The following is a 25,984-nucleotide window of genomic DNA, read 5'->3' on the forward strand; positions in this document are numbered from 1 at the left end:
ATTTAAGATGCAGCTCAGCACTGTGTGTCAAGTTGTTCAATCTGCAATATTAATTAATGAATTAATCAATCTATTAAAATAAATGTATAAGGGCCTGCCTCCGCGGCTGATTGTGCTTTACAGCATTGTAATGTGCTTTACTCAGTACGTTTACATGAGACTTGAAAAAAACTAATTATTGCCCAAATCCAGCTTAACTGGACAACTGAAGTGCATGTAAACGTGTCCGTCTGACTAATGTCCGAGTTCTCCAACTTCGATTAAGGCACCCAGATAATGTGATTGGAAATCGATTTTCACCGGCATGTATGACAAGACAACGCATGTGTGCATCATCCGCATGCACCACCCCCCCACGCCGCGCACTGGTGTATGACCCCAGGATAAAAACATCCAAGGAAGCCAGTCACAGTAGCGGGTCAGTAGCGACGGCACAAAGTGTCGAACCGAAGACGGGCTACTGTTGTAGCCCTCCAACAGCATATGCTGCTCTTGTCGGCCCCTTAAAATCACCATCCATTTTGTTGTTCTTGCTGTTTGAAAATGCTGGTTTTCCCGCCTTTGTCCACTTGTTTATTATGGCGTAATAGGTCAAACAGAAAGGGGGCCGTATTAACCCGCTGAAACGATGCATATCACCGCCTAGTGTTGAGGAGGAGGACACGTTCCCGTCAGTTATTCGATTTTCTCAGTTGCATGTAAACTGGGACAAGACAGAAGTCCTATTAGACGCCAAAATCAAATTTTAAAAATAGCTCGATTAAACTGTGCATGTGAACTCACTGACCGACTGTTATTCTGTTGCTTTTTCTCTCATCTCTGTCTCAGTGCCTGGTATACAAACACACACAGATACACACACACACACACAGCTAAGACATCCTGTCTAGTGAAATTGCAAAATCAGCGTGTGTGAACCAGTAAGTGAATGCTGAACCAGGTCATTGTCCAGCTATACACTTTTGCACACACATTTAATTGCTGCTGCTCTGAGGTCATAGTGTGACATTTCTTAATTGTGAACAGCTGAGACCAGACTAATCCGTTGTTGGTATATTTGACCGTTGATCATGATCGACAGATAAAGGACCGATAAAAGCTCTGTCACTTTTTGACTTCAGCCAAGGAGTGACATGTCTAAGGATTGTGGGATATGCTTCAGGTTCGGCGTAGCCCTTAAAAGTGTGATCACACCCAAAACCTCTCATGGGATTCCTCTGACAGGTTTGCTTTGAGAGGGCCGAATGCAAAGTTGATAAAGAACAATACGCATAGAACTGACTGGAATAACTGGATCAGGTGTGGGTGACAAATTGGGCTTGTCTGTCCAGTTCAATTCTGTTTATTCACTATACATTCCATACTGGAATTTTAAGTCTGTCACTAAGCCTTGAACGAGACTGATGAGAAAATCATACTGAACACTGTAGAAGTAAACAATGTTGTATTCAACATTAAACGTTAAATAACTTTGAAACTGTGCATGTGACAGACTTACTTTAATTGCCCAGAAGCTAACCGTTGTACCAGTCCAGTGTGATCTCATCCTGTTCAAAAGCTTTGTTTTCCAGAAGCCCAATATTCACACAAGTGTCATGAATATTGTGGAAAAATGAGTCTCCACATATTGTACATATTGAGCTATTTACATTTTTCTATTTGTGTGTCCTCTCCTCTCAGCCTGCAGTTATGTCTGATTTTCAGTTTGTTTTTTAACAGGATGTAGTTATTCCTAATAACTAAAAAAGTAACAAACTAATTATTTTTGGCAAAGTTTTAAATGCGACTTACCTTTTCAAAAGGAATCTTTTGTAACTTACCAAGGACTGCCGGAAAATTCAAATTCCAACGACAATGCCTGTTTTTACATTTTCTTTCTATGATAAATGGTGTTTGTGCTGATCTTCCTAAGCAAACATGCATTTTAAGGGGTTCAAAGGGTTAAACAAAAACCATTAGGAAAAAATCTACAATTAAAATTAAAAGTTGCAGTATCTATGCAGTGTATGGCATTTAGTCATCTGCTTTCATCTCCACTGGCAAGCAGGGGCCTTTCCAATTGAGTTAGCACGTTCTCCTTGTGTCTGCATGGGTTCCTTTGGCTGCTTCAGTTTTCTCCTAAAGCACAAAAAACATGCAGGTTAGGTCAATTGCAGACTTTTAAGTTATCCACAGATGTTATTGTTGCCTGTTTTCCTGTTTAGCTGATGATGATACTGATGATGTGTTTAATGTACTCCACCTCTAACCTAGCACCCATGCTGAACCCTGCACAGAGTGAGTGGGTATAAAGAATGCACTGATAACATACTGGTGTCCCTCATCTGTACACTCCTGGCACTATGTAGTGAAGGTGTGATGTGGACTTTGTGCTGTTGTCAGGGTGTTCCCCAGGCTGAGAGAATGTGGCAGCTGTTTTACAGCCTTTCTGCGTGACGTGATTGGGATCATTAGCGATGGCTACATTTAGCATAAGTGGGCTGTAACTAGCACAATGCTGCACTGAGTACTGACATGTTGCCATAGTTATGGGTTATTTTGTTTCTCTTTAGCTAACTAGAATGCAGATGGTCACACATATTTCACTTGCCCTTACGTTATGTGAAACTAATGCACATTGTCCTCTGCTTTTGCATTTTTGTGCACAGAGCTCCTGTATGTAGAATGGAGATGCATTGTGTTTGTTGTGTAACTAAATGTTTCCCTAACCACAACCAGAAGTGGTTTGGATCACCACACTGTGTTTTGGCTGCAGTCCAAATGGGAACACAGGGCATTATTTTTTGCTGTGAAGTTAGAGGCTACTGACACTATGCATGTCTTCGGGGGTTAGAAAATTAAGTCTGTGGTCAGTGGTCAAGAAAAAAACAAAACACCACTGACACCACTGCTGAAAAGAGAACATTGAGAACTGTTGGGAAATATATTGAGGAAACCTTTAAAACTAAATTATCTGACTCCAACACAAAATCCTCTCACCTATTACTCTGCACTGATTTTATAGCCTAACAGAGGTTTACTAAAAAAAATGTAGGTTGATCTTTTCAGAAGTCGGTTCAGTTTATTCAATATGTGGACACGGTCATGTCACCAAGCAGAGATGTCATGTAACTCTCTGCTTAGCACATCATGTTCCGTGACCTGACCTGCAACAAACTTTCAAATCACCAACGCCTGCCTTGATATGAACAACCTGCAGAGATATTACTGGAGATACAGATTTTGCAATATCCATATAAAATATATCTTTTTGTGATAATAGAATCCTATTCTAAATAGGGCAGAGAAAGTTTAAGCAGATGAAGTAAATGTATTTAGTTTAGCCATAGTTTAAAAACAATATTAGCACATTGTATTAGCACATTGTCGCAAAGCAACTTGCATAATTAATCTATCGATGCACAGAGAGGGATAACACACAGATGACTTACGCACATACAGATAGACACACACACACATCATTCTAACAGAACATCTTTCATTTGTATCTGCCACCAAGAAAATAACTAAATTGACCAGCTGCAGACATATGATTAAGATTCTAAATCTAAGTGATGTCTGAAGGACGATGCTCATCCTTTCACCGTTAACTCAAACGATTCTTTTATGTTTTCAAAAGAATCTTTTTTTTTTTTTTAAATCTATATCTTTAAAATGTTTTGCATTATTGTTTTGTACAGATAAACATATTATATATATGCATCTGTATATTTGAACTGGAATTAGGAATAGAAACCACTAATGCAGATCATTATTGATGTCTTGCAGTTAGAATGATAATTCAGTGATAGTGAAACTAAAGTATGCTGCATTAGCGACAGGGTATAAACGAATGCTTCCCACTTATTGCTGTTTGTCTGTTTTTTGGGGGTTTTTTTTAGGAATTGAAGAAGGAATCCAAAGAGGTCAAGGAAACAAAGAATGAGCCAAAAGAGGAGGCCTCTCAGCCTCCAAGGAGAGAGAAGAGTGCAGGAAATGTGGCCAACCTGGTTCAGAGGATGAGCACTATCGGCATTCCAACTGGTGGCTTCCTGCCTCAGCCTCCAGCAGCTGCAAAGAGTAAGATGTGGAAGTTTTGTTTGGGTGAAATAATAAGTAAGGGACAATGTACAACGTGCAGGTCATTATTGCAAAAAGAGTACTGACACGGTGTTGCAGGACATTGTTCATTATCTAGCATATTACATTGTTACTTTCTTACACAAACAATAAATAACAGAAATATTGATTTAAAAAAATATTTTGTTGATTCAAAAATTATTTTATTGCTTTAGTGTCAACTGCTTCCCCTTAAAACTATCATAATCATACATCTGTAATTTAAATGAATTTATCAACAAATTAATAAATAATCAATCAATTATTAAATAGACGAATAAGAGTTTAGAACACTATGATGGGAATACATGAAGGCCATTATAAAGCCACCAAGACCCCTAGAAACACCATAGAAAAGCCCAGCCCAAAGCCCATAGAAACGGATTGTCAATGCATATGTTGACAATTGCATTGCATGAAACTTTGCAACCACAAACAAGAGAACCAGGGCATTCAGAGGATGTATGCCTTTCCTAGCTAGGTAGCACAAGGTAGCTGGCAGGTCATTTTATACAGTGAGGTCAAGCGTAAAAAAATGCTTACTATGGGGACTAACATCATCACACATGAATGCAGAGGCTCATTAAAACCACAAGAGTATCAGCTTTCCAGTAATGTCAGTAAAATACAATTCTAAAACTGTTAAGGGACCTCAGTATGCAGACTTTTATGAAAATAACAATTTGTTTTTGCCTAAAACTGCATGGGATAGCATAAAGTGGGCATGTCTGTAAAGGGGAGACTCATGGGCCCCCATAGAACTCATTATCATTCGGCATCTTGATAGCAAAGGGCAAAGGGGCCCCTTTGAAAAAGTACATGTCAGTTTTTCACTGGCTAAAATTTAGTGTTATTTCACCCCTACCGACAGGAAAGCAGGACATAGATGGGTTTCTTAGGTGTCAGTATAACGGTAGTGTTTGAACTGATCCATTTTGAACAGATGCATAAAATGATGGCAGCACCTGATTGAGGTTTTCTGCTGCATAACGCTAACTGTCAAAGTTTGTTGACATTTTCTTTTTGATTAACCAGTCTTTAAACACTGCAATAGCCCATACCGTGTTTTTTTTTGTGTTTACATCATGTCTGTCTTCTCAGTTTTTGTTTATCTTTGTCATCTTTGTGGCTTTTTAACTGTTCTAGTTTCTTCTGTGTTTATTTGTTTTCTTTTTTTCTTTTCTTTACTAGGGACAGTCCCGTCATTAACCATGGCTGGAAAGTTTTCTGCCATCCAAATTAGATAAAATCTTTGAAGGTGTTTTCTGATAGAGTAACAGAAAGAAATATTTTTTTAACTGCAGCTGATGTTAAATTTATTGGGCTACTTTCTTCAGATTGATATGATTGAAAATGTCCCTCCAGAGACTTAGAACTTTGTCCATCGCAGTGATCTGTCATACAAAGCAACGGCAAATCCTTCAGAAATAACAGACTGTAGAATGCCATTATTGACCATTCACAATCAATTATACAACACAGTCAATACCTGTAATTAACTATCAGAGTTAGCTCGGTATACAGGATGACTGTGATTTACTTCAGTGGTCAACTGCAAATATTATTTCACCTGCATTTGCTGTGTGTAAGCTCATTTTTTCTTTCATGCATAGTTGTGTGTTGCATACCAGCACCTTGCCCAGTCTTGCTCAAAGATCCTATCATGAGTGCAAATTTATCTTTGTCTTCTCCCACCTAGCTACAGTTACTATGGTTCTTTTGTTACAGAATGGCATGCTTATTGAGGATTCCCAAGTGCAATTGTAAACAGAATTGCACTGTTAAAACCTGCTAAGGGTGATGTTTTTGCATTTGTATGCCACTTTAAAGTTCACGTTATTATATTCTGAAACAGGGCTTTCATGCCTAAAAAGTGACACTAGGGTGTAAGTATCTTTAACCTGTGTTCTGTCTAATGGACAGCAGAGGGCGACTCCACTGATTGCACAAAGAAGTACGTCTGAATTAGAGTCAATAGAAAAAAGAGCCTACATTTCACTTGATTTATTATCTCAGTTAACCCTCTCCTGATGAGTTAATGGTCTCAATTGCCAGTTTAATGTCTTCAGCATAATGTTAATTTAGTAAATTATGGATCAGTTTAGACACTACCACAAAGCAATGTATGTTTTTGTCGTAAACTTTTTACCCTTTGCCAGTGTGTTTTCACTTTCTTCACCCATCAAATTTAACTAACATTTTGGTTCCTTAAAACATATAATATTAGCACAAGCTCATATATAGTGTCATTCTAGCTTTGAAGAAGTGCATGCGCTGATTGCAAGAAACCTTATAGCAATTACCAAAATGCAGAATATGTGGCTTCAAAACCAGCTCCTACAAACCAGTGGGTTATGTCATGATGAGTATGCCTATTATTTTTCATTTTATTTGTCTATAGCTAATCATGAACTATTTTATTTATTTTCTCAGCCCACTAGATGGTGCTTTCTGTTCAACAACGGGCTGAAAGCACACTATATCCTTAGCTTGAGGCTTATTCTTTTTTTAAAAAGAGCACCATCTCATGGGCTCAGAAAATAAAGAAGATGATTCATGAGGCTTTATTGGCACATCATTGTCTATGACTAAGCCATATTAGCATGCACCCCTGTTTGCAATGTTAAGTCTTAGTTTGATTTTTTAATTTTATTTAACCTTTGTTTATACAGGTAATCTCATTGAGACACGGGGTCTCATTCTCAAGAGAGACCTGATTAACATACAACAGCAAAACAACACAGTTACATAGAACAGGACATTCACACAAAGAGAAAACAGAACACAGTCCATCAAAGTAAGAGCAGACCCCCACAGACGATCTCTCCAGATTTCGTAAAATGAGTTTAAAATCCACCAGAGGAACCACACTGGAAAGCTTCAGTTCCTGCTGCAGTCTGTTCCAGGTTGATGGGGCAGAGTAGGAAAAGGCCTTTTCCTTCTCTGCCCCATCAACCTGGAACAGACTGCAGCAGGAACTGAAGCTTTCCAGACCAAATTCTGTCCAGATTCTATCCAGACCAGGGGGACAGAGAGAGTCAAGAAGTTATGGGAGCTCAGGCTATGGCAATGCTGTTTATGTGACTTGTACATGGATAAATAAGAGGGCAACAGACCAAGTATGGATTTGTAAATTAAATTGTACCAGTGCAAAACATGGATAATGAAGGGCAATTGACGAGAGAATAGAGAGTACAATGCTGTGTGAGGGGTTTACAACCAGTTACAAATCTCAGAGCTCCATGATAGAAGGCATCCAGGAGACAAAGAGATTGAACTGAAGTGTTCATGTACAAAACATCCCCATAGTCCAGAAGAGGCAAGAAAGTGGCAGTGATGAGGCGTTTCCTGGCATTAAAGGAAAAACAAGATTTGTTCCTATAAAAGAAGCCCAATTTCAAAAATATAACACCCCAAAAGGTGCAGATCAATGTCGTCACCTCTCTGACAGCTTCACTGAATGTCTGCAAATTACCTATTTTAAAAATCTTTGTTGTACTTTTTATGATTGACATTGAACATTGACATGGCTAAAAGTTGGTCAGCAGGATAAGGAGATCAAGTCACCACTGTGTGAGTTCAGAACTCTGTCTGGCTGGTTGAGGTTTCAAATGTAAACATGAAGACTAAACACTTAAAGGTGAAAAAGGTGGAGAAGATGGGCACCAGTTATGACCCCGACCACAAAGACGAGCAAGGCCATCTCCTTGTCTATGTCTACATCAGAGGGGGAACGTGGAGGAAAGCGTGGAGAATTTAAACACCAGCTGCGATGCATACATCTTCTCTGCGGGGCGTTCTGTTGGCCAGTGTGCAGGAGCTGGACATAAGCTGGGTGGCTTCTGTGACCCTGTTTGTGTTCAGCAGGATACCAGGAGCTGGGCTATCCTTTGTTTTTTGTTTGACTTGGCTGGTTCCAGGATTGCCGGACAGTGCCGTTTATCCAGCTGACTCTTTTTGTGTGTGCTAATTGGGCAGACACATTCTGCTTCATCATGAATAATGCACAAGTTGAAGGAGCTGACAGGACTGTATCTTACTGGAGTTTTTCCTTGTACAATTTCATGTGGTAAATTAAAATGTATTGGTTGATTGTTCGACTTATGGAACTGACGAGGCCAGTTAACAATAATCTACTGTTGATGAAAACTATTATTGATTGCTGATGTCCTGCTGATGGCATGTTAAGTGGTGATTCCTGATTGTATAGTTTTGTTAATTGGAAGAGATACATTTTTGTCCTGACAAAAGCTGACAATAACATTTTATACATTGTACTGTAGATAAACCAATACTAACCTTTTAATTGTGTTGTGTTGTTACTATCATCACACTAAGCCTATGGAGATGCTGCATATACTGATTACATCTCTTGTCTCTGTTGGAGAGATGTAGGATTTGGAAAAACAAACAAAAATTTTTGTTGTCATCTGTTCAGTCCAGCTGAGACCATTGCATTGTTGCTGCTTTTGCTGTGTCCTATCCATTCATGTGCTTGCATTTATATGTGTAGCACCACACCACAATGACAGTGGAGGTGTGGATAAACTGCCCATCATCTGATCATATCAACAATAGAATGATTTAAAATGTAGAGGACAGAAACAGAGTTATGACTTGTAAAAAAAAAACTTTAGGTTTTTGTTCTAAAATGCATTAAATATATAATAATGGTCTTCATTCTTGTTGTCTTTGGCAAGTGACCATGGTATAGGCGGGTAAATGGACTATGAGGTGTAAAAATAAAGAATTGTCGTTCTGAGCTCATCCTCGTCCATTAATCCCTGATGATGAGCACATCTTCAGACATTAACCTTTACAGAAAAACAGAAAAGACCCTGTGCTCCATTTTCATTAAACAAAATCTACTTCTAACCGTAACACATGGCAGTGACTGATCACTTATCCAATTCATCAGAGAATGTAGATTAACAAATAAGTGTCACAAGATGAAGTCATTTTTGTGGTAAATTGGGACCACTTTGGTGCAAACCGTCCTCATTTGCAACATAAAACTTTGGTCTCACTTAGACAGAGGCAGAACTTTCTTTAAAAAAAGTTTTTTTTAAACATTCACTCACAGTCAACACCATTTCCTCTTTAGATGTTATATTCTCTGTGTGCTGCTCTGCTTGTTCAGCAGGGTGTGTCTGCTGCCTGTTATAGGATCAGCTTGAGGAACAGTCCCAGAGGTTCTTGATTGCCCTCCCACTTCCTGGTTTACACCTTGCTTGCTTTCTCACCTGTCTCAGTTCTCACACCGCCCCCTTTTGACATGCATGCCTGTACACACAGCCAATCTCTTCCCATTTAATTAAGCATAGACTGGCATGAGCTCACGTGGACAAGTGAGGCCATATAACAGGTTGGTTCACTAACTGGTGTTTTCTGACTCGCCTTTTACAGAGCCGAAGAAGAGACAGTGCAAGGCTCTGTTTGATTACCAGCCACAGAACGAAGATGAGCTGGAGCTGAAAATTGGAGACATCATAGACATCACCGAAGAGGTACTTTTACTTGATAATATTATGAAAATCTGATATATCCATATCACAATAAGTTCACCATTTGATAGAACTGCTGTTTTTGGAAAGGGTGTGAAATGCAAGTTGCAATGCAGTTTCCTGGAATGTTCGCATTGGCCTTGGCCTTTTTACCTCGTAGTTAGTTTGGGATAAACAAGATAGCAGGTTTCAAACTTTGTTGTATTTAACCACTAAAGACACACCAACTGTCAAATAGCTTTTTGTGGTTGTGGCAAGTCCGAACAAGTAGGAGACAGGAATGTTCAGCAGACAGTTCTGTAAGTTTATACCATATGCAACAATAAGTTTTCATAGCAAGTTAAAAAATAAATGTGTGTGTCATGTCCTTTGTACAATAAATGCATCGTATGTGTGTATTGCCAAGAAGTTAAAAACATTTTCTAAAATACATAATATTTACTTGATAGGATTGGGTGGTTTATTTTTTTTATATTGTGACAATTGAATCAGTCACTAAAAGTAACCAAAGAGAGTCCTAAAATGGTGAAAATGTCATTAAAATCACTTTATTCTACATGCCTTGTTTATTTTGGCAAAAAAATCTGAACTTTTTCGAACTAACCAGATCCTGTAAAAGGCATTCAACTCTGCGGTCCTAAGACCACCCATGAAGCCGTAGTTGACTCTGCTTAAAAACACCCAAACCTGCTAGCCTGGGTATACCCATACTGCCTTGCGCTGTAATGCCTGGTGAACTCGCTACGAGCCGGGGGACAGTGGAGCCACAGCTCGTCTATTGCCCATAAAATCAGTGGATGTGTGTGGCTGAATGACATGAGGGGGGAATAAGGCGTGAAAATAAAGAATCTTGCAGAAAGCGAGAACTGAGAAAGCAAAGCAGCAAGCAACACTCTCTCACAGACACACACACACACACACACACACACACACACACACACACACACACACACCCCAACACTGCATGTAGACCGTGAGCTGACACTATAGAAGAGCCATAACATGCTGCAGAAAAACATTGCAGAAGCACAACTGAGCATTTTAGTCTCGAAGTAGAGATGCTAGAGGGCTAGTCCGGCTATGTAAACATCCATTTCTGTCGCTCTACATACGTCATCTGGTAATAACTGATACGATTGGCTCAGAGCTACCTACAGACACTTTTGATAGACATTCATAGCGCTCAATAAACGTTTCTGGAGGATCGTAAACCACACCTCCTCTACGGAAAAATGAATGGCTGGTTTCCAGACTAGATCTCATTTGTGATTAGTCTGGCGTTAGCCAGGCTACAAACCTACTTGGGTTTTAGTAGATTAATAATTGGAAAATTGCAGAAGAAAATCACATGGTCATGTCAGGTGGTTTATATCCTATAATGTCTTCTTCGTGCAGGTTGAAGAAGGGTGGTGGAACGGCACCTTCAACGGCAAGTCAGGACTGTTTCCCTCCAACTTTGTCAAAGAAGTCGATGCCACAGGAGAGGAGGGAGAGTCCAACGAAACAGCAGCAGATGAGACTGGTAAGATGGAAACTGCATCAAGCAGGGCCTTGTTGATGTGAATGTTTCAACTTGGCATCAGATAATGTGTAGTGACCATGGTTAGGCATGGTACCTAAACAAAGCACAAGGCAAGTGCATTTGCAGCATTTCAGCAAAGTGATTTTTTTATTGTTCTTCTTAGACTCGACTGAGGACTTTTACGGATGTCAATGATTCATCTATTATCGGTTAACCTCTAACCCCACAGCCTCCATTTTTTTGAGAATTGGGGGTTGTTGGCAATGGATGTTTAGGGGGAGATAGCAGGTCAACAATAAATGCTACTTGAGAGTTGTGTACATCATCTAAAAGCTGTGAACCTGAAGATTAGAAGCAGCTCAGCGCTGTGTGTGAAGAGCTCACAGAGCTCACAGCAGCTCATTTTATACAGTGAGGTTGAGACTCAAGAAATGCCCTCACTGCAATGAACTGACTACTACTGATGACTAACATCATCCCACATGAAGAAAACTGGCCTCATTAAATCCACTATAGTCTCAGCTTTCCAGTGATACCCAATTTATGTAATTCAAAGCCTGTTTAGGGACCCAAGTATGCAAAAATATTCAAATACAGTAGGCGGACATAGCACATTTGAAAGAAACTGTTAAACAAACGCACCTCCCTGCCCTCCGAGGAAGAAACCTTGTTCAGCAGAAGCAGCTTCCTCAGTTAATGCAGGCTGAGAGCGGAGTGTCAGACAGCTGGACTGTAATTACACATGCTTTAGACATAAATGTGATAAACTTAATCACTGCCCTTCTTAAAGTATAAATGCATTTTAGCAGTGGCAGTAAATCGACAAATAACGTCAGAGTGGCTGTTGTCCTCAGGATAGTGAACAGTGAACAACACATCTGTAGATCATGTAGATCAGGTGTGCAGATTATTTAAACAAAACCAGTCAAACCAAAGTCCCTGTTATGTTCAAGCTAATCTAGTGCTGGTTTGGTCTAATTAATATCCTCTAATGAAGCTGTTTGATGTGTGGATTTTGTCTGGCCAGTTGTTATATAGCAACAGATGAAGCGCCACAATTGTAAAACAAGTCATTATTTTAAATTTCATTCATTCATTAAAAAAAACTAAAAACCTCCCAATGTAGACCATCTGAATGCTAGTCATATCAGTTGTTAAAATGGCTTTCTAATAGAGAATGATCGATTGTTAAGGCTGCCAAAGTAAAGCAATTGCAAAAAATGTGCATCCCTAATAATTTCTCTTATATCTCATTTAGGTATTTATTCTCTGGTTAAGATATTAGAGGATTATTTATATAAAAGCATTTCCTTATGGTGTCCTTTTTGCATTATAACCATTAATTAATTGTCTCTAAAATAAAGTGAAATGTGGTAATGGAGGTGTCAGGTGTTATTGCAGCACAGCTAAAACAAGCCTTGACAAGACGTTTGGCTGATGGTTCAGATGTTTCTGAGCCATCTGTCAGCTAATTATATGACTAGGAGGCACAGCGGCTCTTTAAACAGCTATGTGTGTGGTGTGTGTGCACACTTTACAACCTTGATTCCAAAAAAGGTTGGGACGCTGTCAAAGACAATTTTTTTATGCTTGCAACACGTTCCAAAAAAGTTGATACAGGGGCATATTTACCACTGTGTTACATCAGCTTTTCTTTTAACAACACTCTGTAAGCATTTAGGGACTAAGGACACTCATTGTATGAGAGGTTTTGAGAATACTGGGTTTTTCGTTGTCGTATTTTGTCCTTCATAATATAAAATTTTTATTGACTGTAGGCAACCAGTCAAGTAGCTGGTACCTAGTCCCTGGAAAAGACGTTGTCTGGATGGCAGCATATGTTGCTCCACAATCTGTATGCATTAAAGGAGCCTTCACAGATTTGACAGTTACACACCCCCATACAATCCCAGATGATTTTAAACTTTCTATTGATGGACCCGATATCCAGGATTTCCAAAAACTATTTGAAATGTGGACTTGTAAGACCACTTTGTGTGAGTCCATCTCAAATGAGCCCAGAGAAGTTGGCAGCGTTTCTGGATGTTGTTGCTGTATGGGAAGCTATGAGTATTAACTTGAATTTGTACTGGAGATGCAGCAAGAACTGTGTTAACCAACAGTGGTTTTCTGAAGTTTCTGGACCAATGCAGTAATGCCCTTTTATATTTTTACCGTATATACATTACTGCCTGAGGGGTCAAAGGTCACTGGCATTCAGTGTGTTTGTTATCGGTCCCTTATGTGCAGAGAATTCTCTGATTATGGACTGTAGATGGTGAAATCCCTAAATTCCTTGAATGTTACAATGTAAATCTTTGTTAAATATTAGCACCTTCTAGTGGCAGAAAGGGGGATATATAATGTGCATTTTCTAAGACAAATCATATATTCCATCCTATATAGAATTGCAACAGAAGGCAAAGCAGCAAGATGTGATACTTGTGGAATAATTCACATTCTGTTGTATCTCCTCCGCAGATGGAAGTGGAATGGAAAGCACCGCCGCCCCCACATCCCCTCAACCTGCCTCAGGGAACGGAGTTATAGCTCAGCCCAAGAAGATCCGAGGCGTTGGCTTCGGAGATATTTTCAGAGAAGGGTCAGTCAAACTAAAGGTCCGACTGCCAAGCCCTGAAGTAGAGGAAAGGAAGGAGAGAGTAAGTGTGAGCAACTGTGGAATGTACCACATGTGTAACATAGGGAATGTTCGTAGAAAGGCATCATGATTATTTGCATATTACTGGATATATCACAGAACATAACACTGCAAATGTCGCATACTCACCAGTGTTCAAACAAGCCACATGTTTGGAGACATTGACCATCAAATATGAAAGAAGTACAGCTTTATAACTTAGAAAAATTAGAATTCAATACGACAACTCTTGCTTATCAAGACTAATATATTTCAGTGTAACGATACAGAGAGAAATTGAAATTTCTGACAAAGATTTTAACTTAACTCCTGAAAAATATTTTTACTTTTAAATTTCGAAGGGCCGCCCTTGTCCTAGTTTTGCTCCTAGATTTGTTACATGTTTCATTTGGATGTGCATGAGTTATTTTATGGTCCCGCTGAAGTGCAAGATCAATTACTTTGGAAATAAGATAAGTAGGTTAGGATATTGATATTTACCAAGGGTTCACTGCCCTTTTCTTCTTGATGCTAGCCAGGACACTATCTAACTCACACTGAGATTAAAAGACTAGAGCCAGTTCAGAACTAAGTGATTCAGTAAAAGAGAAATGGTGAGAACTCTGTACTCAGATTATTAAAAAGCTTCTGTAACTCTGTACCCCCACACCTTTCCAATGCAACATTTGTGGATTGCATTTTACAGTTTTTGAACCTCCCAACAAACTTCTGATAACCGTCTGATATTCACACGCACTTAATGCTGTGATTGACCAGGTCATCTATTTCTGTCACTTTCATGTATACACTCCACTCCAGGAATGTCTTCTCCGAAAATGCCATTTAAAAGATTTCCATCATCCCCATATTTAAGTAAGATTGTGTCTCCACCTCTCTCTGACGGCTGGCTCTTCACTCTGCCTCCAAGTGTGGCTGTTTAGAACTGATATAACCCTTTTGAACTTTTTTCCCCAGCATAACTTGACATCTATTAGTTCACACAATTAAAACACTTTTCTCATACGAGTATGAGCTCACATCTTTCTCACTCATAGCCTTTCTCCTGGCATCAAATCTAGTAGCAGCAATTTATGCAAATCAGTTGAACTGCTGCTGGGCTCATTTTATCTGTAGTCTTAGTAAATAAAATATGTGCAACATTTAGCACTCCTGACAGTATTTTGCAACATGCTCTGTACTCTCAGTAACATCTCTTACCTACATCTGTGTTTTATCTTTATTCTTTTTTCCGTGTTGTTTTGGATGAAGTGTCCCGGGTCATCCTGGCACAGATTTCTGTTGTTTACTGCTTCCACTGGAGGAACACCCACACTTAAGTTCCTGTTTGTTGTGAATACACTAGTTTTGCTGTCATCAGCACATGCACATGAGTTCAAATTCAAGCAGGAAATACCATTTAAACTGACATAAAGTATACCATTTACTGGCATTGTAGCTAGTGTGGAAACAGTGGCTCTCATCTATCAAACGAGCGTACAACAGAAAGTGAGCGTCAAGTGGGCGTAAGGTCACTTCTACGTAAGCCTTGGCATTTATCACTTTGGACGTGAGAGGAGGGTACGATCAGATCTCAGTCTGCTCTCAGCTCGTGTACGCAAATTTGAGTCGGCGTGAAGTCCACACGTCTGAGTCGGATAATTGATATTAGACTATAGTATCGAAGCCTGGAGCTGATAAAACTCTGTGGTGTTTTGATTTTTAATTGTGACAAAGCAAAACATGTTTAGACTACATAATTTATCATTGAAACATGATTTAAAATAAATACACGCTTTGACTGTGAAATTCTTTAAACAGAAAACTAGCCGAGGATATTAAATGTTGTTCTCTTGGTTTATCCTGCTGGACACCGGATCGTCAGCGTTTCCTTCACCACCGGTTCTGCTTGAATAGAAACATTTCCAATCAGCGCTGCCACACGCTCCTCTAACTAGGACATAATTCTTAGTAAATGTAAAGAGGCGAATTATATCTCTCCATCATAATAAAAACAATATTTGGATATTGTATAGATTATTAGGCTTTTTATATATCATGATGTATTAATGTATTACTCAAACCTCGCCGGGAGTTTCATGGTCCGCTACTCTGCTGACAGCACCACTGATTTCCTTCCTTTTCACTTTTTATGCTGCCAAACAAAACCAGTTTGTTGTGTTGCAGCTGTTGGATGTCAGCATTTCACTTTCTGCCTCTGAGAAATTCCTCTTCTTTTAGAATTAAAACTTACTTTAAAACATTGTTTACCTCCTTCAACCAAAAAGCTGTGAAAACTTTTAAGTCTGTGTTCCAAATGTAAAATATTCACCGAACTTGTTTGAGTTTATAACTATAAGTACTTTTATTTCATAAACCTCCGTCGCTGCATATTTCTGTAATATGCCTATTTCGCTCCTGTTGTTATTTGTAACGCTACACTTTGCTAATAAAGCTGACTTTAGGAGGGGGAAAAAATCCTCTTTTTGGCCGTATTGCGGTCGGTGTCGTAAACTCTCAAGGCGAGTCATCTGAATCAGGTATGTATTAGGGCGTGGTATTTAAATTAGAATTGTTTTGAGCCGCCACATTTATCAACAGCCGCTGTGATTGGCGAGATACAACCGTTTGATAAATCACACGTGAACCCTGTCGTATGACAAAATATACGCTCAGATCTGCGCTGGTTTCTACGCTCGTTTGATAAATTAGGGCCAGTAAGTCTATTTTTTTAACAGGAAAAAAATAAAATCTATGTATTGAAAATGAACACATGAGGATATACTCAGGCCAAAGACATGTTGTTAATTACTGATACACAGGTATAGCAATTAAAAACGTAAGCTCACTGCTTCGTTTAGCATGTAACTCCGTTCTGAAACTCTGCCCTCTTTTCCTTCTTTCTCCTCTTCACAACAGCCCTCACACTCTCTTTCACCACTAACACAGCTTCTTTCACTCTCCTCCACTCCTCACATACCACCACATGTTGCATGCTCTCACACTCTACTCCTCACAGCCAGTGGTATCTCCATTTGGCCTCGACTAGCCCACATTACCCACTTACTGCTCCCCCCTCTGCCTGCAGTTGGATCAAGGGCATAAAGCATTCTGCTTGTGACATCGTCAATGTTTGACCTTTGTTGTCGCTTTTGATGATTTTCTGTTAATGGAAATGTTCTGTTGTACACCTGTCTGGTACTTTTAGCAGTTCAGGACTATACATTCATTTCTGTCAGTACCACAGCATAGTAGTACTATTTTAACCTTCTTTATCTCCACTTAGAATCAGTAATCATCACTTTAAAGCTGTAACATCAGAAATTACTTGTAAAGAAAAGAAAGTGCAAACCCTTTGTGATTCATTGTCCTGAAAGAAAGTCAAAGTCTTTGTTTCAAAGTCTTTGTTTCCATATCTTGTGCAATCTTTCAACCTGGACTCAATTTTACATGTTTTTGTGTCAAAGTCACAGAAAGGAACAAACATTTTTGAAATTGGTCTAGTATTGAGCAGGTAGTGCTGAAGCCATGCCGGGGCAATTGACCATTGTTGATGTTGAAGATAGACATTTTTTTTTCCATGAAATCTTGCGAGAGGGGACCAATTGTCTTCTGGCAACGGAAGGAACGTGAGTGAGAGAGTTGGATATAGAGGAGTCCTGAGAAGAGTTTGTTGTATCGGAGTACAGAAATCATAGATTAGTTTATCTCAAATTTACAGTAAAACCAATTGTAACAGGCTGAAGTACAAATGGATGCGAACACTCCATACAAAGGGAAGACAGCGATGACTACTGCCAGCCAAAGAGGAGGTTGAATCAAACAGTAAAGAACATTTTCCTTATCCCAAAGGCATTACCGTATTTCTATCATTAAAACTGGGGGCGCTGTCGCGTTATTCTACCATTAAAGCCGGGAAATCGGATATGCCGTTTTTTTTTTTTTCCCACCTATTTTCGCTCTCTTGGCCAATGAAATGCATCAGAATACATGTGGGAGTGTCGCAATGCAACATGGGACTTTTCCAGAACTTTGAAAGCATGGCGGAAGACGACTATAGCGGAGGGAGCTCAGATATAACGGGCATAAGCTCTTAAATACTTTTTGAATATCATTTCTATCTGCTACAGAGGCTGAAAAATCTAATATTTAGTAGGCGTTAACACTTCTGTTGAATTTCCAGAAAGGTTTTAGGGGGTTATCTTAAAATCACCCAGAGGTTTTACAGGCATTTTTTCCAGGCGCTTTAGGCCAAAATGGGTTAAAAATGCTGTTCAAAGAGTAGAGACCTGCTGCAGATAATGAGGAGGTTCGTTACTGGACTCATTCATCAACCGTTCTTAAGAAGACGTTTCTTCTTAAAGCTCACATGGGCCGTTTTCATGTTTTCAAAATTCTAATATTTGCCAATATTTTCTTATTTGGATTTAGTTCTTAGAGCAAAATCTACCCACACAAAAGAGCATACTGTTTGCACTTAAATTCACAAATTTTGGATAGTACAGCTGAAGATAGACAGGAGAAAAGAGAGAGGAGAGTGGATGACTTGCACCAAAAAGCCTACTAGGTGAGCTATCAGGGCACCCTGTATCTTTAAAGACACAACTGACGCTACTATATACGACAGTTTCTTAACTTTTCTTTTCAATTTCTGTGTTTGCACATGGCCCTGTAGTCTCATGCCTTTTTATATGGGACTGGTTGGATGTTTACCTATGCTAATTAGGATCAACTGGCACACCCCTACAGCTTACAAGCAGAATGGAATTTATCATTATTAGAACTAGGGGTGGGCGATATGGCCCTACAAGAAAATCACGATATTTCAGGGTATTCATTATTTTTGAGTCATAAAAATAGTCTAGCAAAATCTAAAAAATGAGTTACCAAATACAATCAAATGACTCTTGACTCATCAGTACAAAATGGAAGTATTAGTTACATTCCACCACTGACATTTTCAGTATTATTTTTTATCTTCTAAGTACATTTACTCAAGTACAATCTTGAGGTACGTCTACTTAACTTAACTTTATACTTCTACCTTACTACATTTTAAAGGCAAATATTGTTCTTTTTATTCCACTACATTTAGCTGCCAGTGTTAGTTACTCTTCACATCAAGATTTAACATAAATCATTTTTTTTTTATTAAACAACAGAAGTATATTAAGTAGTTAAAATGAGTAGTTACCTTGACCACAGGAAAATGCTGCTAACATAAATGCATTAAAAATATTGATCCAATAATATAAATACAATATATAAAACAAATAATGATAAAACAGTCTAAGCGGGTCATTCTGCATAACGAGTACTTTTACCTTTGTTACTTTAAGTACATTTTGATGCTGCTTATTTTGTTCCTAACTTCAGAAGTTTTGAATGCAATGACTTGCCATCACTACGTCAACAAATAGGAATATTGCCATTATCGCAATATGCATTTTTTTATTCACATAAAAAATATACTGTTATTATTGTGACCGATACGATATAAAGAGAAGAACACAGACAAACACAGACAAAATCAAGAAGAACACAGACAAAATCAGTTCTGCTGTTTAAGAAAACCTTTAGAATATCTTTTGCTGGAGGATTAGATGCAGCACATTTTGCTCAATACTTGACCAATTTCAATTTGCTGTCCTCTTTAGTCACATTGACACAAAAACATGGTGTATATGGTCCATGTAGAAAATTACTGAACTTCTTACCCCAAAATTAACAACACCATTCATACACATTTATACTTAACAGCACGGAGTCATGATCAGACCCCACTCATTCGGTTCAGACACAAGCTGTCTCATAGACAAGGACTCCTCCACATGAAGCCACATATCCACTCATATGCAATAAATCATTTCCATCTGTATGGTTTGCTTCATTTTAGCCAATCCCATCATTACCATCTGCTGCAAAGCCCGCCCATCCCAACATGACAGACTCGCAGAGAGCCGACGGAGAAAGCAAATCTAAAGGTAAAACGCTATAAAAGTAATATAAAGGATATTTTCACATGTGGAGAGTGTATTAACTGTCAGCAGTGCCTTGTCAGTGTGAGGGAAATATCGTTTATTCTGTCTATCCTGTTTCCTTCTAAAGTTGGCATATAGGCCTTGTTAGCATTATTTGCATCTGTCATTAGTTACAGCTTCAGTTTGTAGTTTGGATATGATAAAAGACGACTTGCAAGTACTAAAAACAGTTATTTGAAGAGAGGTTACCTCAAGTAAGTGAACCGTGTTGTCTTGTGTGTTTAGGACATGTGATCGGATGTTTATATCCCCAAGAAATGTGTAAACTCTCAGACGCACCAGTTTTAAGACCTTTGTGCCTGTGTGCTTACATTTATAATAACTAGATCTGTATGTGGATTTCTAGTATTTCCTGTCTGAAGCCCCATTATTTCTGTTTCCTCAGCAAAAGACTGCTGTAAGGTCACATTTGCTTTTGAGGCTTCAAATGAGGACGAACTGACTTTGAAAGAAGGCGACATCATCCACATCCTGAGCAAGGTAAGTTTTCACTGCTGCACACATTCATTAGGTTGTAGAATAAAATGACAAAGCAAAACAGCAGGGCTTATTTAGAAACCTATTGAAATATGTACAGAATGTGAAGAGTGTCGCCAACTTAAAAAAAGCCTTTGTAGGTTTGTTGTTTCTTTTAGAGCTCAAAGCGACAAACCGGACACCATCAGCCAGATATCTGATTAATCTGTATTTTTGAATAGAATTTCACTATACAAACTAATCAAATGGTCAAAGTTATGAGACCAAACAGGTACATGTCCTTTATTATAGCTGTATAACGTAACTTTATTGACATGTTGCCATGGATACACATTGTTCTGCTTCTCTCCTGATGACGGCTCGGCTTGTTAGTGACCTGTCAATCAAAGGTAGCCACGCCCCAAATTATATGATTCTTTATCTTCTATTTTATTCTAAATGGGGCCATTATTAGAACTATTAACATCAAGGAGTTTTCTCATTTTTCATTTAAAATTAATGGACAGAAATGTTTTTGTAGCCAATCTTAGCGCCCCGGAATTTTCGGTAGAATGCAGCTTAAGGCACTTCCTGGTTTTCCTCCTTGCTCAGACCCGGAGGTTGCCGCCTGGTTTTGACTGACTAACGGGTGTCAGACACTCTGATGAGCAACGGCAACACAACGCAAAATAACTTAATATATCATGAATCGTGTAAAAATACTTTCTGTAGCTTGAAATCTGATGGTAGCGGGCTGCCTGATTCGAGGTAATTAATGGGAAACCCTGGAAAATATATGCAAGATTATTCTAAAGTTGCAGTAGTTGCAATTCATGATCACATTGCATGTCTTCTGTTATTTTTGTTGAAGCGTTTGAAAACATTCTTTTTTTTGTGGAAGTATTTTGTCACTTCATATTTATTTCATATTTCTGTGTACTCAAAATAACTTCTTGTTAGTAGCATTTTTCTGTTTCAACTCTGTTTGTTCGTCTTGGTGACCAATTTAATCCAGAGAATTGTTAGTGAGCTCCTGCTGATGGTCACTGTCATTCAGGAGTAAATTACTAAAATGACTCGACAACCTGTTGGCTCGGCTCGGCTCGGCAGGTATGACTAACTGAGGAGAATGATCACACATAACTATAACTGCTCCGTTACCCTTACACGACTCTAAAAGCACGCTACCCCCATCTTGTGGAGACAATTGAGAAGTGCTTATAAAATTATCAGCAGGGTTATTTTGTTTCCATTTTGCTGTTTTGAATATAAATACATTTTACATCCTTCTTCCTCCCTACCGCAGTAAAACAACTTTAACATCAGACAGTGCTTTTATATATTTTTTATCCCATTCTAAATCTTCTTGCTGCACAATGAAGAAATATCAGGCATATTAGACTGAACGTGGCAAAGCAAAGATCACAAATTGATAACCAAATTTTCACCATCACGCTTTTTTCATTCTTTCTCTAACAGGACACGGGAGAGCCCGGGTGGTGGCGAGGGGAGATCGGTGGCAGAGAAGGTGTCTTCCCTGACAACTTTGTAACCATGGTTTCTGAAGCAGAGAAAGAGGTGAGATGAGCTGAACAGTTTGATAACTGATTAATCACATAGGTCATTTCTTAATAAAACAACCAAACAAATCATCTATTTGTTCCTCATTCTGAGGATTTGCTGTTGTTTTGTGAATATATTTGGGTTTTGGACTCGTGATTGTACAAAACAAGCAATGTAATGACATCCTTCTGAGCTCTGGGAAATTGGGATGGCATTTTTCCCTTTGTCAATAGTGATTTAAAATAGACCATCATTAAAGAATCTCTGAAAAGTTTGCCTTTTGAAGTGAAAAAAATAAGTTTAGAGTATTAGGATGTTTCATCCCATATTCCTTTGACCAAGATATAAATCTAAAAAAAAAAAACATGCAACATCGAGTCAGGAATTAGAATATAATTAATCCATTACTTACACTGCTCATTATATCTCAAGTCTGGCGTGTAACATACTATACCTTACATCCTCTAATTAACAGTCTGGAGCAGTGAGCAGCTGTTTTGATTTCTATACATTTCTTGTCCATGAGGGTATTCTCTTTATAAGCAGCCAGGGCTCTTTTAACTTAGTGGTTCAAACTTTTTCTTGGCTTCTTAATGATCAGTGAAGCAGCTTTTGAAAAGGAGCTTCTGAGCAGGCATTAGACATTAGAAGTCTCACCACAGAAAGCATTTAAGGATTTCTATGGATATCATGACTTTATTATATTCTGTCTCCTTCTGTTCATATTTCAGACTCCCACATCGAGAGGGTCAGTGAGATCATCTCCTAAGCAGGAATCAGAAGAGGTAAGCTGTCAGTGCCTTTGATAAAATAATTCTCCCATTGCTCTGTAGCATATTTTCATCACGCATTTTAGCAGACATGTTAAACATTTAGGTGTGTATAGTCAGTGGAGGGCGCTCTGGCTGTAATTACACAGAGGGGTTATACTGCTTTCACTCTTCCTTACAGCCTGGGAGACCTTAGACTAGTACTTTAAACCTCCTCATGCAACCTTTTGGTCTAGTTAAAGGTTTCAACAGCCTTCTTGGTTCCTTATACCTGAGATCTGACCCAGATCGAGTTGTATCAGTCTGGGACCCTTTCTTTTATCACCTCTTGGTGAGTCATAGAAAGCAAATGACGTATTTTTGTAGGCGAACCAGAAAAAGGCATCTCCATGGGTTCTATTGGGAATCCTCCTATGGGATTTTTGCTTTGGAGTTTGGATCATTGCAGAAAAAAAGCTCAGTGGCAAGCACACGTTTCTGATGCTGACATGTTTTGTTCAGCAGATAACCTCCAAAAATGAACACTTTTATTATGTTGGAAGTGTTAATGCAGCTGGCAAAAGTAAAAAGCTAATGTTATGCTGTCGTGAACTACACCATGTTCTCATGACATAAACGTCACTACCATTAGCTTCAGACGTTCTACGACAAGCTATGCAGATGTTTAAACAAGCTAGCGAATCCATAGCCTAATAAAAAGCTTATTAACCTAATTTACAATAAGCAGGAGTCTTAACAAGAGACTACGACAACCACTGTAGTCTCATTTAGCCACTTGTTAGCAACTTCATTTTTAACGACACGTAATGACAAACTTACTTGTCTTACTTACTAACATATTCACAATTTACTAACATATTTTATGTCGTACAACAAAAAGTGAACATCTCTTCAGCTTGTGTTAACCACAGACCTTATTTCAGACTTCTAACCACCAACCCATTCAAAATCCTCATTGAGTTAGAGGGGTTAGACCCCATGGCGCTGAAATGCTAACTTACTTACTGGTTGAATAACTAATTCCTGTGGTGCCTCATTTCAAGAGAAAAACTTCCCCACTGGTTCTTCTGACTGCTTTTGGGTGCATTTCAGTTCATGTCTCGTATTTACACACGTCAGGGTAATTACTGTATTTTTTCAGGTTGGGAGTTTCCACGTGTCCATTTTGAATTTGGTCAGAGAATTTTAGGTCCAATCTAAATCTATCTCCAAGGTCCTAAGTCCTGATCCCTCATGGACATAACCAACGTCACCTGGAAGTGCTTGAGTGGGAGGGGCTGTAAGGACTCAAAAAGGACAAAGTAGGAATGGGACAACATAATCTGGTGTATCATCCACTCAATTGCTGATGTAAAGATAAAATACAAAGAAATAATCCTGTCATTATATTTGTTTGTCTCCTGGTGTTTCACACCAGACAAGCTAAGCTAGCTAATAGATAAATAAGTCCACTATGAATCCCTAAACAATCAAAGTTAATATAAACAGCCGGTAAAATAAAGTGTCAAGATGCATTGATTGCTCTGGATATCAATAATTTGTATAGACTTACATTTTTTTGCAGTTGCATTCATAATAACAATTTAAATGTGATGATAAAGGCTTCAAGACTATGGATTTTTGGTTTAGGTACCTGGAAAGTGCTTTTAATAATGCTTGAATTTTACTCCTAAAAAGCTGTACGAACCATGACAATGTAACGGATACATACATATAAAATTACTCAATTGCTATTTGTGATTAAAATATTAAACCAACCACCAATGGATTGGTAAAAAAAGACTTCAAAACAGAAACTTTTAAAATTCAGCATCAAATTGGTTAACTATTTAAACATAGGATTGAATTGAAAGGGTGAGCCTCATTGTCACTGATAGCCAATCCAGCTATTTGAGTCAGTGTGAGCCCAAATTGTAACACTTTTAAGATGCTTAGGGACACAAAGTTTGGAGGGGACGTATATGAAATGCACTCATATTCCCTTTGTCTTCCTTCTTTATTTTCACTCTTTTACTGAAAGATGCACAGTGCCAGTGTCCATATAACCTGTAGAGATTTTCCATGTTAGTGCTGTGTTAGTGTTTGGTGTAATGCTTATCAGAATTCAGTTATTTAAGCTGCGAGCACCGAACTGTGACTCAGGGAGAAATATCGACATACATTCATTGTCACACATTCTCTAATGCTGATAATTAATAGTTGACTTGAATGAAATACAGAAATGTATCCCTGTGGCAAGATGATATTTAAATGTACATATGTCAATGTGGCTGTGCGTCATGCAAGACCCACTGGGGTTATATAATATGATTGGATTGTAAATGGCTTGCTTATTTGTTAGATGTTAGCAAGCAGACCATCATGTTGAATATTCAGCCCACAGGGGCTTTGACTCTATTTGCCGTTTAGACAACGTCCAAGTCATTTAATGTCAACAAGCAGCAGTCTCATGAACTAATTGAACTCTAGAAGTCAGTTGGAAGAAGAGTGCGTTCTTTAAAAGATAGTATTTAGTGCTACAGCCTGGTAACAAATGCTACATTTGTGAAGCATTAATTGTTGGTAAACATTGTTAAATTGTGTCAGAGGCCTAGATTTAACTTGAGTAAGGTTACGCACCTAATAGGTGTTCACATACTGAAGGAAAATAATTGTATTAAAATAATAATAATAAAAAATAAAATCCTTCTTTTGTGATGAAGTTGCTACACCCTTTACTTTGTTTGCAAGACACTAATAATGAGTAAATAGTCCCAAATGTAATAAAAAGTAATGGCAGAAACATGCAAGGCCTTCATTTAAATGAACTGACATTTGGAGAAGACTTCAGGTTTTGTTGCAGGGATGTGGTGCAGAAAAAGGTTGTAAAGTAAGAGCAAATCAGATTTTACCCTAAACCACTTTATTAACCAACAGTATTTAAAAGCAATTCTTCCACACACAGGAAGCCAGTGGAAAGATCTGAGAACTGGACTGATATGATCTACTTTCCTGGTCTGATTTTAGACTCTAGCAACACTGTTCTGAATCGACTGCAACTGTCTAAATACAGTGTTCCAGACTGTTGAGACACAAATCCTTAAATTCCTTTAATGTAGACCTGGGCATTGGGCGGCCCGTTGTCTCTCCCCTGAGTTATCTTGTTACACTTTTTGCATAAAGTTAATAAATTGGAAAAATGATTGGATTTTTTAAAACTATTTTTTACTGCTATATTTGACTTACTCCACATTAACATAGTCTTATCATAACATGTTGCCACTCAATACCATATAATTTACAGCATTTTATAAAGCGATGAATTTCATTTTGAGCAGCATTAAGTGCAGAGTATTGGTCCGGCCCTCCGCAACTTTAGCAGTATGTCATGTGGCCCCTGGGAAAAATGAAATTGA

The 25,984-nt window shown here is 38.5% G+C and overlaps 1 protein-coding gene across 1 annotated transcript in view; it reads left to right on the forward strand.

The window, feature by feature from the left end:
* The window catches only part of cd2ap (CD2-associated protein), a 73,437-nt gene that overhangs the window by 19,783 nt on the left and 27,670 nt on the right, over positions 1–25,984 (forward strand). Inside the window, exons 3-10 of the mRNA XM_059356161.1 lie at positions 3,882–4,059; positions 9,505–9,605; positions 10,998–11,124; positions 13,606–13,784; positions 19,656–19,743; positions 20,186–20,280; positions 21,736–21,834; positions 22,551–22,604. Of these exons, the coding sequence (XP_059212144.1) occupies positions 3,882–4,059; positions 9,505–9,605; positions 10,998–11,124; positions 13,606–13,784; positions 19,656–19,743; positions 20,186–20,280; positions 21,736–21,834; positions 22,551–22,604 (921 nt within the window). The remainder of the gene's footprint in view (positions 1–3,881; positions 4,060–9,504; positions 9,606–10,997; positions 11,125–13,605; positions 13,785–19,655; positions 19,744–20,185; positions 20,281–21,735; positions 21,835–22,550; positions 22,605–25,984) is intronic.

Source organism: Centropristis striata, chromosome 18 (assembly GCF_030273125.1).
Source record: "Centropristis striata isolate RG_2023a ecotype Rhode Island chromosome 18, C.striata_1.0, whole genome shotgun sequence".
In the NCBI taxonomy this organism is placed as follows: Eukaryota; Metazoa; Chordata; class Actinopteri; order Perciformes; family Serranidae; genus Centropristis; species Centropristis striata.